Below are 18,303 nucleotides of genomic sequence, written 5' to 3'. Positions count from 1 at the left end.
GTAACTGATTACATGTAATCAGTTAAATCTAATCTGATTACCATTTTTGTTTACTGTAATGAGTTATGTTACCAGCAAAACTATTGTGTCAGATTACAGACACTTTTGAAAAACTAGATTACTTCTTGGATTACTTTCAAATTCAGAAAGGATTTTTTGCAAAAAAAAATACATTATGACACCTCCGTTTTATCAATGACATTCAATTCAGCATTGGAAAAAGGTGCAAATTTAAATTAGCTCCATCTGATAAAAGTAATCAGATTACGTTACTGAGTTTGGGTAATCCAAAAGTTACGTTACTGATTACAATTTTGGACAGGTAACTAGTAACTAACAGACACATAGGAAGTTTTTCTTGGTAAACCCTTCTCATGTTACGGATTACATCTAGAAAGTAACACACACACACAGTGCGTGACAGTAGTTAAAGATTAAGTGGCCTCTTTTCACCTCGTCTTCCTGTGACCCACTCTTCATAGGGATAGATGGAGAGGTGTCCATTAGTTACAATGAGTAGTCTAAGTTATTTATCTTTCTGCTCCTTGTCACTTGTATAAGCATACAGTTGAACTCATAAGCAGAATGCATTTATTAACAATGGCTTTTAAACCACAACTTTTCCATGATTTATTAACCCTGTCAATTTCTTGTCAAAATGTTTCTTTAAAATTGATATTTTATATTTAATAGAGGTCCACTAATTTGGGTGCTCTTTTTATCTCACACTAAATGTCATATTGGCAATCAAATATTGGCAACGTAATCATTATTGGCATAGTCATAATCAATAAGACATGTCAAGGATTAAATAATATTGAGCCTTCATGTCAGCAAGCTGTAAGACATGAAGGAATTTAAGTCCTTTCTCTGACAGAGACATTAAGTAACCCAATGGTTCCCAACCTTTTTCGGGTTAATGTACCACCAAGTACATTTTGCTCTGCCCAGAGTACCTCTGAAGTTCCCCCTCATGTGCATTTTACCAGTAAGCCTATGGTCTCATGAGTCTTCTCAAGTACCCCTGGTTGGGAACCACTGATGTAACCTATAATCAGCCTGCACCACACCCTCTTATCACCAGTGCTTTTTCTCATCAAGGAGCTATGCTTGACTTGGACTGAAATAGGTGTCGGTACTCATTTTGGGTGCCGGTACTGTTTACATTTAGGTGCAGAAGCTCCACAATACTTTGAGCTAATATTCTATAAGAGGAACAGGAGCTCAAGCAGTAGAACATTTGACGTGCCAAGACTCAGCTCCGGTGAGCTCCTTCCCAAGTCAAGCACCCTCAAGGAGTCTGTTTCAAGGATACCTTGCTCAAGCAAAGGATATTTGAGTACGTACAATGCCAGGGGCCCATACATACAGTGTGGCAGAGGCCGTTGTTATCTTTGTGGATTCTGGTCAACTTATCCGGCTTGTATCCTGGTTGTTCAGGTTAAACTGACACACAAAACTTTTTCCCCTGGGCACTTCTGCTCATCAGAGGCTGGTCTGGCAGGGCTAAGGAGAGGCTTTTCTCCTCTCTTCCCTTTCAGTTTGCTTTTATTTAAATTTGGGTCAAGGGGTTAGGGTTCCCATTACCATTCAACTGGCCGCATGAAATTATGCTGGCAGCACAATCACAGATTTATTTTTGTCAAAATAAGAGTCCCCCTGCAAATAAATGCTAATCTTTGTGAATGTCATTTTTTTGCACTCTAGTGCAGTACAACTGTTTTTCACAGCATGGCAACAATCTTAAAAAAAAAAAAATATGGATAATTTGTCATACTTTTATATTTATAACAGCATTTCTTTAGAACGTTTACACCAATACTGGTATGTTGAAAGCTAGTGTGTAGGCTACATGTATATGTAAAGAAATACACTTTTAATAAAATACAAATATATTTAGGCAATTCTCTATGTCCAGTATGAAGGAAGTTAGAGGTAGTTTTGCGAGCCAATGCTAACTAACATTAAGGCAATGACTGGAGGTCGATGGGTATCTGCTAGTCCCATAGCATGCTAGCAGATACCCATTGACTTCCAGTCATTGCGCTAACGCTAGTTAGCATCTTTTTTCAAACTTCACGCAGATATAAAAATCTGCATCTGACACCGGGGGAGTAAAGAATCCCTTTAAACATTCTGTCAGATATTGGGTTAGCCAAAGTAAACTAGCTAGCTAGTTATCTACTTAGTCGTTTCATTTCCACTTGCCATCAAAACAATTTCAACAGCAGAATTATATCAGAAAAATACTTATCTTACTCCAGAAATATATAATATTACAAAAGTAGAAGGTAATTATAGTGCAACTTAACTCTGATCGCGTCTGGCTAATAACTCACAAAAAAATATCCTCAGGAGTGAAGAGGAGCGCTTCACTTCAAGAGCCGTGGTGGAGATACGGGGTTTGAGAGCCAATGGACTTAAGACTTTTGATGACAAGCTATTTTGAATAGATTTCATTGGTCAAGGGGTAGTGAAAAGTTCTTACAGACGTAAAGTGGAACCAATAGTATCGATTAAAAAAATGAAACTCACTAAACATTTGGAGAGAAGAGGTTTTCATCTGACAGCAACGATATAATAATATAAATGTATTTAACTGAAGTGATTTGATCAAATATAACTGAGTAAAAAGTAAGTTACTTGAGTAAGAGTACAAGTACACCCCACAGAAAGTAACTAAACAAGTACTAGTTCCTCTATAAATTACTTATGTACATGTAAATACTTACTTGTAGGGCGTTACTACCCACCTCTGATTGTGGCCTATGGAATGGGTGAAGTAAAAGGCCAGCAACATTCCATATTATTCAGTGCCGTATGAAATTACACAATGTATAGATTATACAGAACCTACGGAGTACTCCCAACGTTTTTTTTCCACTATAAGCCCAACATTGTCAATATACTAGCCTGAACAGTGTATTTTTCAATAGTGGTCTTAAAATTCCTTCGTGCAGTTCTTATAAGCACACTAAAATCGAAATTGATTCAAATGTATTGTAAAACTGGTTGTTTGGATCCTGGATGCTGATTGGACAACATCTTTTTTAGCCTGCTGCTAATGTAAAAAGGGCTTTATAAATACATTTGATTGATTGATTGATTGGACAAGCAGCGTTCCAAGCCGTGCTGTATTGGCCGTCACAGGCACACCTATGCCTGCTAACAGTTCCATCTGAAAATAATCACTTTAATTTTGCTGTCCGAATCACCGCTTGTATTTATTTCAACTCACACATTATTTCCCCTTGCTTCCAACCTAGCATTTAGTTTGGTAAAGCGAGGGTTAACATAAGCCTTGCAGTCTGCCTGTACTACCTCAGAAACAATGTCTCACTTTTAAAGGTGCTACACATAGGATTTATTTTTATTTTTGCATTGTAATTTCAGAAAATGGCCATAATATATCTGGCGCTAATAGAGCTCTCCAATTTGTAGTCCTAAAACCCGGAAATAAGTTACCTCTGGTTCGTTCAGCCATCCCTATGGGAAAAATGAACGGGGAAAGAATAGGGTTTTGGAATAAACGCCGAAAACAAGGTCTGAGGTTAACACAGGCTTAGGAGATCTTATACGTTTTGTTCTATGAGATAATGGCAGCCACTTAACATAACATTTATTAATTATAAAGCATTGATGTGATATGTGTTTTTTATTATTACATACATTCTTCAAAATACACAAAGTGCTGTTAGTTGTTGAATATAATCTCATAGAACAAAACGTACAATATATCCTAAGCCTGTGTTTACCACAGACCATATTTTCAGCGTTTATCCAAAAACCCTACAGAAATGATATTCATTATCCTCATAGGCCTCATTTTTCCGACGGACCATGGTGGAGTTACTGCCTACAAAAAGACGCCATTATTATTTCTCTATGTTTTATGTAGCTGACCACGCCATGAAAATTATGTGCCCTCTTCTATGTTGCAGAAGTCAGCATATTGTTGTGACTCTGGATGGCCAGATTGCTAGCAAGAATAACAAGAAACTGCCATGTGGGGAATCTTATTTGGCTCCTTTCAGCTTGTTCATGCATGACACCATGTATTGTTTTGAGGTGTTTTGACTGTTGGGTTTTGTTGCTAAGCAACCCACAATTTTTGTCCCGTATCTTCTTTTTTTAATTGTATTTTTATTTTGTTTTATTTTTATTAACAAACAAATATCAACAAACAAAAGAGGAATAGTTACATGCAAACAAGCATACATACAAACTATTGACATTGCCAGGAATCATAAACAAACAATATATTCATAACCAACCAGTGAACCAGTTTCACAGTATTACTTACCCGCCAGTGTTGTGATTGGCTGTGATATTGCTCTTGATTTCTCCGATTTGAGCGGTATCTGTTGTCATTCTGGGAAAGCTGTTGTGGCTTTGTGGCTGGGTTATCTAGTGGAAATCGCCCTGTCATTTCCTGGTTGCTAAAATCTACACTGTTCGCTCAATTTACGTTTATGTGACAAAACAAGCACTGAATACTGTAGGGAATCATTGTATCATCTAAATCACCATCGAAAATATATTTTCAATACCAAAAAATATGGTTTATACAGCTGTAAAAAAGTTACTTTCGGTTTTGTTCCACCACCTTCAAACTGCAGTTTTGGTCCACCAGTTTCAAACAGCTGAGCCTAAAATTTTTATTTTTTGTTATTGAAAATATATTTCACAGCAACACAGCGATTTAGATTGGTAGAATGATTCCCTATACCAGGGGTACTCAATAGCTATTTGAGAAGGTCTAGTCACACAAATGTCTTAGGTGGCAAAGGTTCGGATGGATAACATAGTAACAAACCCCCACTCACACACCTCTTGTTTCTCGGAGAGAAGATTGTGCATTTTTAAAGCTATTTTCACTCAATTCTAGACATTTTGCATGCAGCAGTTTTTCTTATTCTGTTTTAAAGCTAATTTCCTGCAATTCTACACATAATTCCATGTCTTATGTGTGTTTACATGATACCAAGGATTGTTGCCCATCCGTTTTGACCCCGTTATGGGTCCGGATCCGGTCCGCCAGTTGAGTATGGGTGCCCTACACTATTCAATGCTTATTTTCTCACATAAACTGAAATTGACAAACAGTGTCAAGCAGGGGTGGGCAACTGGCGGCCCATGCCCCCCTTTTGTTGATCCCCAGACCAGTAGGGGTCTCAACTTACTGTGCAATTTCAAAATGTGGTTGTCCATTAGCGGTCACTCAATTGGCCCATGTCAGCCAACATTTCTTGGGATTGGTAAATTACTCTATTGGCCAGCTATCTAAACTTGTAGTTAGCATTGTCGAATTACTGACAGGGCTGGGGCCCATTGATCATCAGTTATTATATTAAAAACTGCAAACATTTCCATCCACCCTATGGCAAAATGTGCAGAATTGCATGAAATGAGTTATAAAACTGACCCACGGTATGCAGACCCACGAGCCACTGCGGCCCCTCATGATGAGTTCCGTTTTTTTGTGGGCCCCACCCCCATCAAAGCTGCCAATCCCTGGTGTGGAGTTATCCACCTTCCAATGTTTTGAAATTCAGGCGTTTATTTTGAAGGTTTCCTCATTACCATAGGAAAGTGACGTCATCGTCAGTACTGCGAGCAGAATAGTAGTGGGGGAGTGCGAACCGAGGGTAGTGAGGTAGGAGAGAGGATGGTAAATTAAAAACGCGATCATCGATGAATTAAGGTAAATCTATGTTATTTTTTTTAGTTCCTCGCATGTTTTGTGATGCAACTTGGTGTGTGTAGTCGTGTTCAAGGAGTTTGCACTACGTTGTTTGAAGAAATACCAGAAACACCTAACATTTGGCTCGTAGCATATGCCCAGAGGGGTCTCCCAGTGTGTAGCCTAATGTCAGAGCTAGTATTACCAGCTTGGCAACCACCTCTATACCTGCACTCCTTTTAACCCGTGGATTGCTGGCTTTGGTTTGTTTTTCACAGCTTTGGAATAAGGTAAATAACTTTATGATATAATAAACTTATAATAAACAAAAATATGAACCGAAATCTGATGCAGGGCAGGCGTAGCAATGTAGGTTAATTGAATAAAAGGCATTGGTGGATCCCTTCCTTCGCCCTACCCCTTCAGCGCGTAGACCATTATCTCTTTTGTGGTAGACGTGTATCGCCCATTTAATGTTTTTTTCCCTCTTATTTCTTTCTCTCAACTGTGTCATTGAATCAGATATTTTAAATCATGGGATAGAAACACTGGTTTTGAATCGCTTGTGTGATAATGGTTACTGCGCTGAATTTAAATAATTCTCCAATATGTGAGGAACGTCAGGCTTTTGCAACATTATAAACAGTAGCAATGATTTGACGTTTTACTGCGTAGGTTAGACCAAAATTCATCAGAATTTCCACAAAATAGTGTAAATAGCTGAAATAAAAATACGGTTATGGGGATTTTGTTATTCATTTGTTTATTGTGATTTTTCACATTCATTTTCTGATATCCGCCACAATCTCTTAGAATATTTCCTACTGTTTAATTTCAATTCGTCCAAATGATTTGATTCCTGAATAATATATCATAAAGCATCATGGTTGTTTACATCAGCTAGTACAACTGTTTTACCCTATCCCAACACAAAATAGGCCTAAGGTTATTTTACTTTAATGTTTATTTTTTGCCATTTCAGTCTGTAAACAAACAATGTCTGGGAGTATGTTTAAAACAGTGGTGTTAAATAAATTTTATGCTTGGTCTTTGAGTTTGTGGTTACATTTCCTCAGCCACATCCCTCAGTTTTATACCAAGTGGTAGGGCTGTTGTTTGTCTGAAACACAAACTCAGGATTGTGGCTGTAAAAACCTACTATCCTTTTTTTGGTTTAACCGAATGAACACAAACTTGGATGAGACAAAGTTCCCTTCCCATAATATCTGGAAAATCGATGTATACAAAGATTCTTACACCTAATTATGTTAGGAGTTCGCATGTGTTTAGTAATAATTATGTTAGCTAGTTAGGAGGGAACATGCGCAATGGGCTAACCTTGGGGTGGCCTTTCCGGAACACTGTGTGAACCTGGCTCAGTAAGAGTCACAATGGGGACATCGTTTTGAGCCAGGTTAATAACTCTGCGGCTAACAGGGTTCTCTCTAATCTGTGACCTGATCTGCTCAGGCCAACTCTACTCAGTATTGGCACTCTGGTAGGAAGGTTATTGGTAAACTCCACTTCGTATGTAAAGGACGAAAAGCTAGTTATTGGCTGGTGCAAGTGGGGGTAGGCTGAGGACAGAGTAAGTTTCACACATCCCCCATGTGCTGTACTTCCTGTGGCAGTCTCATTTCAGGTATTGGTGATTAATGTAATCAAGCCCCCTCCCTTCTCACTCACCAGGTGGCCCGAAGGTGGAGCGGAACATAACATTAACATGACATGAACCACTATGAACCTGAACATCAGTTTCTGGTTATAATAAACTCTGTCAACATTAACACAGAGGCAGTTTGACGATCAGAGGCTGGTCATATTTAGAAAATGTCAACAATGTATGCTCACAATGTGTTGCTCACTTCAAATACCTCTCTCTACCTATATTGTGTGTGTGTGTGTGTGTGTGTGTGTGTGTGTGATAGTGTGGGTGTGTGTGTGTGTGTGTGTGTGTGTGTGTGTGTGTGTGTGTGTGTGTGTGTGTGTGTGTGTGTGTGTGTGTGTGTGTGTGTGTGTGTGTGTGTGGTGTGTGTGTGCGTGCGTGTGCGTGTGCTGGTTTCAGCCCAGTAATTAAACGTTGACCCTGCTGCTATCTTAGACCAGGCTCTCTTGCAAAATAGATTTATCTCAATGATGAGACTAACCTCAGGTTAGGTTGAATCGATTGGGTGGGTACTGATTAGGATTAGACCCCTGGTAGTTTTCCGGGACAAGGGTGGTTGACTTCAGGTCTAAACAAATCTCCAGTAGAAAACAGTTTGAGTAACTAGCATTAAGGAGAGTATAAAGTGGCCCGGCTCAGATTATCAATATTCTACAGGTTTCACCAGAGGGCCAATTTTTTGCTTACATGCCTAAACCCAGTGAAATTACCAGATCATGTGATTTACTGCAGTGATCTCTGCCAGGAAGTCAAGATGAAACTCTGGACAAACGAACAGACACAGGCTCACACAACACAGGAAATAACAGAAAACAGGTTAGACACAGGCCAAACCAGAACACAGGCTAGACAGTTTACAGAACAATGTAAGGTTACTTAACCTACATGAATGTAGTAGTCTCTTTAAACAGGCATGCCAATCAGAAGCTGCAGGCAAACTCATTGATGCTGTAGGTCATGCCCTCTCCAAACCAGACCACCTGTTCTATGCCTGCTCTCTGTTTCTCTTCCTCAGACGTGTTACAGCCTGTTTATATAAGTCTATGGTTCTCTCATCTAAAGTGATGAGGTTGTTTTTGAGCAGGCCAGGGAGGAGGGGGGCAGAAGGGGCCTGTGGTCCATAAAAGGAACCTCAGCATCTGTATCACCGTCGGTTGTTGTGCAGGCGTGTAGATAGACAGATTACCCAAACGTCTCTTTTTTTCCCCAGTCGTGTATTTTAGGGGGGTGGGGGGGCGCTGGGTTGTGTGATACTGCATCAATGTATGCAAGACAGATGGGATGTGTTGTTATCAGTGGTACTATTTCTAACTTTGTACCTTCCTGGTTTAAAAGCTCAAATTACCCCAGGGTGCTGCCACTTGTACAGATGTAGGGCAACATATTGGTGGAGATGGCGGATCAGAACTGAAGAGTAGTTCGGTCTTAAGTTGTGCCGAAGCTCAGTACCTTCATTAGAACTACTGTATATTGGTCCAATCCAAAAGAAAATGAAGGGTGGGTGTCATTTCAATCATAGAAATAGAATTCATAGAATGGACCTATCCCTTCAGATCACTTCAATTTAGTTGGTACAGGTAGTGTCCCCTGCCAAGGCAGTATGCTCTGAAACTTTTTGTGTGGGTTCGTGTCCAATACACATCCTTTTTTTTTCTTTTCGAAAAACAATCTCCTACTGGTGCTAGTATCAAATAACGCATATGTGACGAAGTGGATGACTATAATAATGCATCCAAAACGTTGTACATTTTATGTGTACACGTCTATTTAATAAACATGATTATTAGCATTTTTTTGTCCACAAGGTGGGAGAAAGACGTTGCTCCTCATTAAATGTATTCTTAATCTTCATTTTCAAGGTGTTGCCTGCACTTCCCTTCGCAACACACTAACACACTGGCAGCTTCATTAAATAGTACCCACAAAACACCAGTCTCAACGTCAACAGTGAAGAGGCGACTCCGGGATGCTGGCCTTCTAGGCGGAGTTGTAAATAAAAAGCCATATCTCAGACTGGCCAATAAAAATAAAAGATCAAGATGGGCAAAATAACACAGACACTGGACAGAGGAACTCTGCCTAGAAGGCCAACATCCCGGAGTCGCCTCTTCACTGTTGACGTTGAGACTGGTATTTTGCGGGTACTATTTAATGAAGCTGCCAGTTGAGGACTTGAGGCGTCTGTTTCTCAAACTAGACACTCTAATGTATTTGTCCTCTTGCTCAGTTGTGCACCGGGGCCTCCCACTCCTCTTTCTCTTCTGGTTAGAGCCAGTTTGCGCTGTTCTGTGAAGGGAGTAGTACACAGCGTTGTACGAGATCTTCAATTTCTTGGCAATTTCTCGCATGGAATAGCCATCATTTCTCAGATCAAGAATAGACTGATGAGTTTCAGAAGAAAGTTCTTTGTTTCTGCACATTTTGAGCCTGTAATCGAACCCACGAATGCTGATGCGCCAGATACTCAACTAGTCTAAAGAAGGCCAGTTTTATTGCTTCCTTAATCAGCACAAAAGTTTCCAGCTGTGCTAACATAAATGCAAAAGGGTTTTCTAATGATCAATTAGCCTTTTAAAATGATAAACTGGGTTAGTTAACACAACGTGCCATTGGAACACAGTAGTGATGGTTGCTGATAATGGGCCTATGTAGATATTCCATTAAAAAATCAGCTGTTTCCAGCTGCAATAGTCCTTTACAACATTAACAATGTCTACACTGTATTTCTGTTTCAATTTTATGTTATTTTAATGGGCAAAAAAATTGCTTTTCTAAGTGACCCCAAACTTTTGAACAGTAGTGTATGTATGTGTACATATGTGTGTGTATATATTATATATATGTGTATATATGTTTATATATGTATGTGTGTGTATGTATGTCCATCCTAAAAATGTATTATTAAGGCTTTGATTTCTGGCCAAACCGATGGAAAAAGGGTCTTAGAAAACATCTAGCAGAAATATATTTAGAAGGTATTACCAGTACATCAAAACACAATAATGTTGACGTCAAGACCCCTGCCAACTAATATTAATATTTTGTTTTCCAGAAATGATTTTCCTTCTGTAAGTTTAAGAAATATTGCCTAGTGTCTTGTCATTCTGTTACCAAAAACCCACATCTTTATGATATTTTATCCCGTATGAGGAGGGAGGAAGGTTCACAGAAGTGAAGGTAGATTTATCAGTTAGTTAGTGTTTTTACTGATCATTTGGTTTGTGATTCGTTAAAAGGCCAGTGCAGTTATTTCCTGTTTATAAAAATAAAAAAGATATTTCCACACTGAGGTCAAAATAGCACTCTGAAATTGTGAAAAGAATAATGCCCTTGAAATGCCTGGAATTTCAGTCTGTTCCGGTGGGATGGAACTTTTGGCCCACATCATGATGTGTAGGTGCACTGGTGTGTATGTCTGTATGTGTATGGCTGCATGCTTTGATAATGAACAGACGGATAGATCTCATTCCTCAGAATCTAATGCTGCCTGAGGAGCTACAACGCGTCAGGGTGGGGCTCATTCGTTTATTTTTACCAGGTTTCTGATATTTGTTGGTATTCTAGGGTTCGTTAGTGGGTTGGTGGTTAGTTTATCACGTTGGCAATTTGAAGGCTTATCTTTCTCCGCTTGCTAGTATGTTGTTTGGGCTTATGTGAAGAAACCACTGTGATGGTTGCAGGGAGAGCAGAGAGGTGTTATGTATGTGGCCATTTGTGGGCGATCCTGGGCATTGCAAGAATTTCAGGAACAGATTTGGGCCTGCAGGACTTTAAATTAGTCTAGGAATATCAGTGGTTGGATTCTTTGAATTCTCAGAACGGGGTAACTGACCTCTCCCTATTTCCTCTTCCCTCCCATGTGTGTTAACCAAAGTGTGTGTGAGATGGAGCAGCAGAACCATTTCAAGCAGCTGTTGCTGCAGCTCAACCAGCAGCGAGCCAAAGGGTACCTGTGTGATGTCATCATCGTGGTGGAGAATGCGCTGTTCCGCGCCCATAAGAACGTCCTGGCGGCCAGCAGCGTCTACTTCAAGTCGCTGGTCCCCCACGATAACCTGATCAACCTGGACACGGAGATGGTCAGCCCCTCCGTCTTCAGACAGGTGGGTCACCTGACAGGCAGCATCTCACTGACCGTAGGCACATGTACACAGATATATTTGCGTTGGGCTCTGTCATTCATCAATTTAGATTCCACATCAATCGTTGAAAGCTCAGCTGTTGTATCTGTATTCTGATATGCTGTGAAACAAATTGCTCATTGGGACAATATAAATATTTCCCTCGCTACCCCCCCTCTCTTCTAGGTATTGGACTTCATCTATACAGGTCGTCTGTCCAGTTCTGACTCCGTCAGTGAACACAGTGTCTCGTCCCTCCTGACCGCCGCCTCCTACCTCCAGCTGACCGAACTAGCTGCTCTCTGTCGCAGGAAGCTCAAACACAACGGACAGACCCCCTCCAGCGCCGACAAGTTGACCACCTCCCCAACCCCCAATGGACACACCCCTGGCCCCCTCCGCCTCTCCTCCACCCCCCTCAGAGCAACCCCCAACCACCAGCACCATAACAACCACTCAGGGTCCAGGAAGGGCAACCTGAGGAACCAGAGATGGGGCCAGGAGGGGAGGCTGAGAGAGGATCTCTCTGAGGAGGAGGTGTTTATTTCGGGCTCGCGGTGTGCTTCCCTCAGCCCCTCTGGAGGAATTAGGGTTAATGGGCTGGCTCTAGGACTGGACCTGTCCAAGAGGAGTCCATCAGGAAGCACCGCCACAGAGGAAGTGTCCCCCAGCAGTCTCCCCCAAAGCTCCTCCCCCCACTCCTCATCTGTTTCTCCCACTCCTCCCACCACGGCAGAGCCTAGGGAGAACCAGAGGCAGCCTCCAAATACCTCCACAGACCTCTTGCCTAGGGCCCCTTGCAAGAGACCTCGACCCCACAGAGAGGCCACCAACCTGGGAGAGACGGGCAAGGCACTGTCCAAGGGCCTAGTGAAGAAACCAGGGACACCAGGGCACGAGAAGCTGGTCAGAGGGGATAGAGTGACCCCAGAGCTGGAGGATGGAGAGGTGAATGGAGAGGAGAATGGCCAGGACCAGAGTGAAGAGAGTGGGCACAGTGGGAGTGAGGGAAGAGGAGGGAAGAGAAATGGGAACACCAACTATATCTACCGTCAGCCCCAGCCAGGGTTTGAGCCAGGTGTAGGGGACAATCTGTACGTCTGCATCCCCTGTGGGAAAGGCTTCCCCAGCTCCGAGCAGCTTAACGCCCACGTCGACACACACACCCAGGATGAAATCTACCTCGAAGAAGAGGAGGAAGAAGAGGAGGGTGGTGGATATCAGAAGGACGAAGACCCGGACGCAGACCCAAAAGTCTATGCATCACGGGGGTTGGAGCCTGGCGCTGACGAACCTCGGCATCGCTGCACCGTCTGCAGTAAGAGTTGCAAGGACGCGGTGTCGCTACGGGAACACGAGAAGAGCCATTGGCTGAACCGGCCGTTCCCCTGTAACATCTGTGGCAAGTTGTTCACCCAGCGAGGCACCATGACCCGCCACATGAGGAGCCACCTGGGCCTCAAGCCCTTCGCCTGCGAGGAGTGCGGCATGCGCTTCACACGCCAGTACCGTCTCGCCGAGCACATGCGGGTCCACTCGGGGGAGAAGCCCTACGAGTGCCAGCTGTGTGGCGGAAAGTTCACCCAGCAACGCAACCTCCTCAGCCATCTAAAGATGCACACCTCGCCCCCATAGAGGACACTTCACCATGGTTACTGCAGCTGGACCACAGCTATCTGGACTCTATTAGGCTGTCTGCCTCATCTTCAAATAACTATCTGGTGTTGCTGTTACCCATAGTACCTCCTCACCCTTGTAAACACACCTGGGTTCTACCTCAACTTTAGAAACTCACCTTGAAATGAATGACCCCACCTTTATAACCACTCCTCCTGAGTAACTCTGCTCCTTTATCTCAACCTTCTTAACAACCATCACCCATACCTCAACCTTCTTAACAACCATCACCCATACCTCAACCTCATAACAACCATCACCCATACCTCAACCGGTTCTTAACAACCATCACCCATACCTCAACCTCTTAACAAACCATCACCCATACCATTCAACCTTCTTAACAACCATCACCCATAACCTCAACCTTCTTAACAACCATCACCCATACCTCAACCTCATAACAACCATCACCCATACCTCAACCTCATAACAACCATCACCCAATACCCCTCACCTCATAACAACCATCACCTCATACCTCCAACCTCATAACACCATCACCCATACCTTCAACCTCATAACAACACACCCATACCTCAACCTCATAACAACCATCACCCAACCTCAACCTCATAACAACAATCACCCATACCTCAACCTCATAACAACCTCACCCATATCTCAACCTCATAATCAACCATCACCATACCTCACCTCATATCACCCAACCTTCAACCTAACATAACAAACCATCGCCCTTACCTCAACCTCATTCAAACCATTCACCCTAAGCCTCACCCATGACAACTGTTCTTCTGACTTGCCTCACCCCATCTTACTAATACCAAACATTACGTCACCCTCGGAACCCCATTTTACTAATACCAGCCATTACTCACCGTCGGAACCCCATCTTACTAATACCAACCATTACGTCACCCTCGGAACCCCATCTTACTAATACCAACCATTACTTCACCCTCGGAACCCCATCTTACTAATACCAACCATTACTCACCCTCGGAACCCCATCTTACTATACCAACCATTACTTCACCCTCAACCCCATCTTACTAATACCAACCATTACTTCACCCTCGGAACCCCATCTACTAATACCAGCCATTACTTCACCCTCGGAACCCCATCTTACTAATACCACCATACTTCACCCTCGGAACCCCATCTTACTAATACCAACCATTACTTCACCCTCGGAACCCCATCTTACTAATACCAACCATTACTTCACCCTCGAAACCCCATCTTACTAATACCAGCCATTACTTCACCCTCGGAACCCCATCATAAAATCGACATAGAGCCAGCCAGCCAGCCAGATGTACTGGCCATCTCAGGGTCAACACACCACACCTCGCCATCTGCCAAAGACTCCTTCCTTCCCATCCCAGGTGGCTCAAATGTGTTTTGATGATAGCTTTTAGCATCCAACCAAACTAGTCCTCCCAGGGTGTCAGTTCTGTGCCTCCAGGCTGCTGTAGCTGTCTCTCGCTGGTCAATGTGTGACCTCAATGCCTCTACTACCTCATTATAAGACACATACTGGACCCCAGGCATGACTGGCTAACAGTCAGTAGTAATACTACGTTCTCCAGCTAGATGGAACAGGTTAGTCAGCCTATCCTCTGTGTATATAATAATACATGTTCAACTCCACATATACAGCCTGTTTGAAACTTGCCGTTATTAGAAAGTGATCAGGGGTATTCTTAATGCAATGATGTTTACTTTACTGTTGGTTTATAGGTCAGAGTTTGTATTTTATGTGAAGTCTTGAAAAAGCCAAACTTGGGGGGTTAAATGTTTTGAGAACTTATTGCTACGCTTTTGTGAATGTTTAAACTGGGTATTTGTACTTTGGGCCTGGGAGGGGTGGGGATATTTTCTTTGAGGCATCATACTCTGATGGTACTGTTGCGTTTTGTCTGTAGCGTTTTTTTTCTTTAAAGTGTTGGTCTACTGAGACAGGTGGCCAGTATCCCTGTATTAAGTTTGCTTTTGGTTTTCAACAAGTTCCTCCTATCTCTTAAAGAGATTCTCCGGTACTTTTGTATACTTTTTAGCAAGTAGTTCTGAAAGTCATGCTCACGAGCCAAAAGTGGTCCCTGAAAAATGCTTACTACGTCACTGTATGTGCAGATATGTTCACCACGCCATTGCTCTCTTGCTCTGCTGTGTGTGCATCTTGCTAGCTGTCACTCAAATGGCGAGGGGCTGAAGCTCATTGGCTAGAACTCGAATTGCAAGCGGGCTGGCCCACATGGGAGAAAATGTAGGGAAAATGGCACAGCACAGTTTCCAGAAAAACAGTCGCTTTCAAACTAGGGATTCCGTGGCAAATTGAGGTAAAATAGTAATTCTGCTCATAGATTATGCATGTATGAACTACATATTGACACATCCAGCCAAAAGCTGGAGGTTTCAAAAACACTTAGCCAAAGTTCCAGAGCATGTCTTTAATGCTGTGAGGAGAGCATAGCTTTCTGGACAGTGTATTACTAGTGTATGACAGAGCTGAAACTGAGACGAGATTGTATATTGAAATCCAAAGAGAATGAATACAAAAACAAACAAACTTAACAACCAAAGTTTTTCAATGTCAAAGTGAAGTTGAACCCATGTTATTATGTCTACGGTATAGTCCACTCCTAGTTCCACACAAACAGCCATGTGGTTGGAATTACCAATGTTGATTGGACCAACCTCACTTTATGGTCTTACATTATCTTTACTCTGTCCTCAGGAGGACTACATACATGTCATTTCAGACCAAAAATCTAAGACTGTTGTATTACTCTGTTTTGGACTAGTATTTAAATCCTCTTTCCCCCATGTTTTATCGCTCAATTGTTGAAAAAAGTCATTTTTACACCAGAAACATGTACATTACTTCTCAACTCAGGAACCATTGCTGTCAGGGTCTGGCATCTATACAGTCCATATCAACACTCTCTCTGGTTGTTTTGGTCGAGGCATTTAGAATGTAATATGTCGACAACTCAAATGAAAGAGAGCAGTGAGAAACGTGTTTGAGCTGTGACAGGGATACTTCTGACTCATATCTTCAGGGAGTGTTCGTTGTGTTGTCAAACTGTGCACTGTCAAATGTCTGTGCTGAAAGCATAAACACTAGCTTCCTACACAAGAGATTTTTTACAGGGAGAGGGTGGTGATTTTATCTTTCAAATAACTGCGCGATGAATGATCGAGGTGTTCAAATATCAATTTGACGATTTTAGTTCGTGAATGTTATATCAGCATGCATTTGGTCAACAAACCCTTTGTCCAGATAGATTGTTCTGTTTATCTGTTGCTGTCCCTCTGTTTAGTAAGTTGTTGCAGAAACTTACAGTGTTGATGTCTATTGATTATTCATGAATGTATTTATTAGTTGGATCTCAACCTCCTTCTCAATCCTGTTTTAAACCTCTTTATGATAACTCAGTGGATGATTGTCATGGGCTTTGCTACTTTGTTACTGCTCATCCAGAAAAAAACATGTTAAATAACTGCACCATCAACGTGTCTGCTGCTGAACGCGAGCGGATTGACTAGCAAGGAAACGAGCGGTGTTGCGCTAGCTTAGTTCATTCAGTGTGTGTCGCAGCGTGGATTAAAACAGACATGGCAAAGCAAGCTGTTCTGCTAATACTTCAGTTTTTTTTGTACTTTTAAAGATTTAGGACTGTTAATTCGTCAGTTCTCGATCTGTCCTAGGCTGCTAATGATGTGATTAATAGCCTCCTAGTCAGTTCAGCAATGACGACAAGGCATATTGAATGAATGGTAGACCTAAACTGAGAAGGAAGGTTGATTAATTAAGTCAAGGATGGAGATCTGAAACAAGCTCATATAGGGGCGGCAGGTAGCCTAGTGGTTCGAGCGTTGGGCCAGTAACCGAAAGGTTGCTGGATCGAATCACCGAGCTGACAAGGTAAAAATCAGTCGTTCTGCCCCTGAACAGTTAAGACAGTTAACCCACTGTTCATTGTAAATAAGAAGTTGTTCTTAACTGACTTGCCTAGTTAAATAAAATAAAAATATATAGGCCTTGTTCAGGTGTTCCATGATTATTCCATTTACAGTAGACTAGGTCTACTACATTGCATCTAGTAATTGAACTAGGCCTATTCAGAATTTGTCGCCCCCCCCACACCCCCCCAAAAAAACCTAAGAAGCTAACTTACATTTTCACTATACTATCCATATAAATACAGCTAATAGAATAATCATTACCCCTAAATTTAACCTATTAGAAATGTTACAAAGTAATTGAGAACCACTCAAAATTCAGTCAGGATCAACTACTGCGTTGGCTACATTGTATTGATATCATTTAATTCAGAAAATTGCAGTTTTTCAAAAAAGCTAAACGCTCCAACTTTCAGATGGGGTCACCTCCCCCCTACCTGACCGTAGGCCTACATTAACACCTTTTTGTCAGAAAATCCTAGGGAGAACCCTGATTTGTAAATTGAACTTCTTAGCCAAAACCAAGCACCCATGAGTCTATAGCCTACCATTTGTACTGAGGCAGTCTTCTGCCAACGTCATTATCAGGCAAAAAAAAAGGTACATTTGTCTCGGACCTGAGCGCGGTGTCGCACACGCGCCGTCGTGGGGTCCAGGGGCGTCGCTGTCTCGCTGAAGTGTAACTCAAAGATTCTTCAAGGTTGGCAGGTCTGGGCTAAGTTAACCCCAAACAACTTGATGACTACGCTGTGAGTGCCATCGTATGATATCTTTGGTGAAATGTCCCTTTTAAAACATGTATTAGCCATGAACCACATCAAGCTCCCAGCCCAAGACACTGGAGACGGGGGGAATTGAATGTACTGCTCCTGAGGCGTTTGATGTGTTTTATACCACTTTTATCCCAAAGCAAGAAGAATACAAAGATGACAAGTTTTTACTGTGCTGTGTTTTCCTGTGTGTTTTTCTTTCTTTTTTTTGAGAATGTAATCTGTGTTTATTGTCATGTCATCTGTTTTATATGCTAGTTTAACCATTGGAATGGGACCCCCAACTCGTGGTAGACATTATGTATTGTATCCTACAGAAAGCATCGTTTTTTTCCAAAGCAACTTCTGTTGAAGGCTGGTATTATTACTATTACAGAGATACTTCTTGTTTAATCTCTCTCAGAAAACCAAAGGTGTCTATGGCAGCTTTAATATGGACGTAGTAGTTAC

The 18,303-nt window shown here is 42.0% G+C and overlaps 1 protein-coding gene and 1 long non-coding RNA gene across 5 annotated transcripts; one reads left to right on the top strand and one right to left on the bottom strand.

The window, feature by feature from the left end:
* Positions 1 to 5,618: 5,618 nt before the first annotated feature.
* Positions 5,619 to 13,564, top strand: LOC111961369 (hypermethylated in cancer 2 protein-like). The gene is made up of 3 exons (XM_023983575.2): positions 5,619 to 5,704; positions 11,224 to 11,452; positions 11,657 to 13,564. Exons 2-3 carry the CDS (start codon positions 11,234 to 11,236, stop codon positions 13,103 to 13,105), a joined length of 1,668 nt encoding a protein of 555 aa, XP_023839343.1. The 5' UTR covers positions 5,619 to 5,704; positions 11,224 to 11,233; the 3' UTR covers positions 13,106 to 13,564.
* Positions 13,302 to 13,938, bottom strand: LOC139025844 (uncharacterized). 4 transcript variants are annotated; one of them, XR_011477487.1, is made up of 4 exons: positions 13,859 to 13,938; positions 13,720 to 13,804; positions 13,484 to 13,573; positions 13,302 to 13,390 (listed from the first exon to the last, which is right to left on the bottom strand). It is a non-coding gene; the product is annotated as an uncharacterized lncRNA (long non-coding RNA). The 4 variants fall into 4 exon arrangements; XR_011477485.1 differs by having other exon boundaries at positions 13,515 to 13,573; XR_011477490.1 differs by having other exon boundaries at positions 13,327 to 13,413; positions 13,509 to 13,573.
* Between the last annotated feature and the right edge of the window lie 4,365 nt (positions 13,939 to 18,303).

The sequence above is a fragment of the Salvelinus sp. IW2-2015 genome, linkage group LG4q.1:29, assembly GCF_002910315.2.
Source record: "Salvelinus sp. IW2-2015 linkage group LG4q.1:29, ASM291031v2, whole genome shotgun sequence".
NCBI classification, from domain to species: domain Eukaryota; kingdom Metazoa; phylum Chordata; class Actinopteri; order Salmoniformes; family Salmonidae; genus Salvelinus; species Salvelinus sp. IW2-2015.
The sequence above is the reverse complement of the archived record's forward strand: the minus strand, read 5'-3'. Positions and strand labels throughout refer to the sequence as shown.

Coding starts and splice junctions, on each gene's coding strand:
- LOC111961369 (XM_023983575.2), top strand. CDS start 11,234: ATGGAGCAGCAGAACCATTTCAAGCAGCTGTTGCTGCAGCTCAACCAG. Junction 11,453..11,656: donor GCCCCTCCGTCTTCAGACAG/GTGGGTCACCTG, acceptor CCTCTCTTCTAG/GTATTGGACTTCATCTATAC.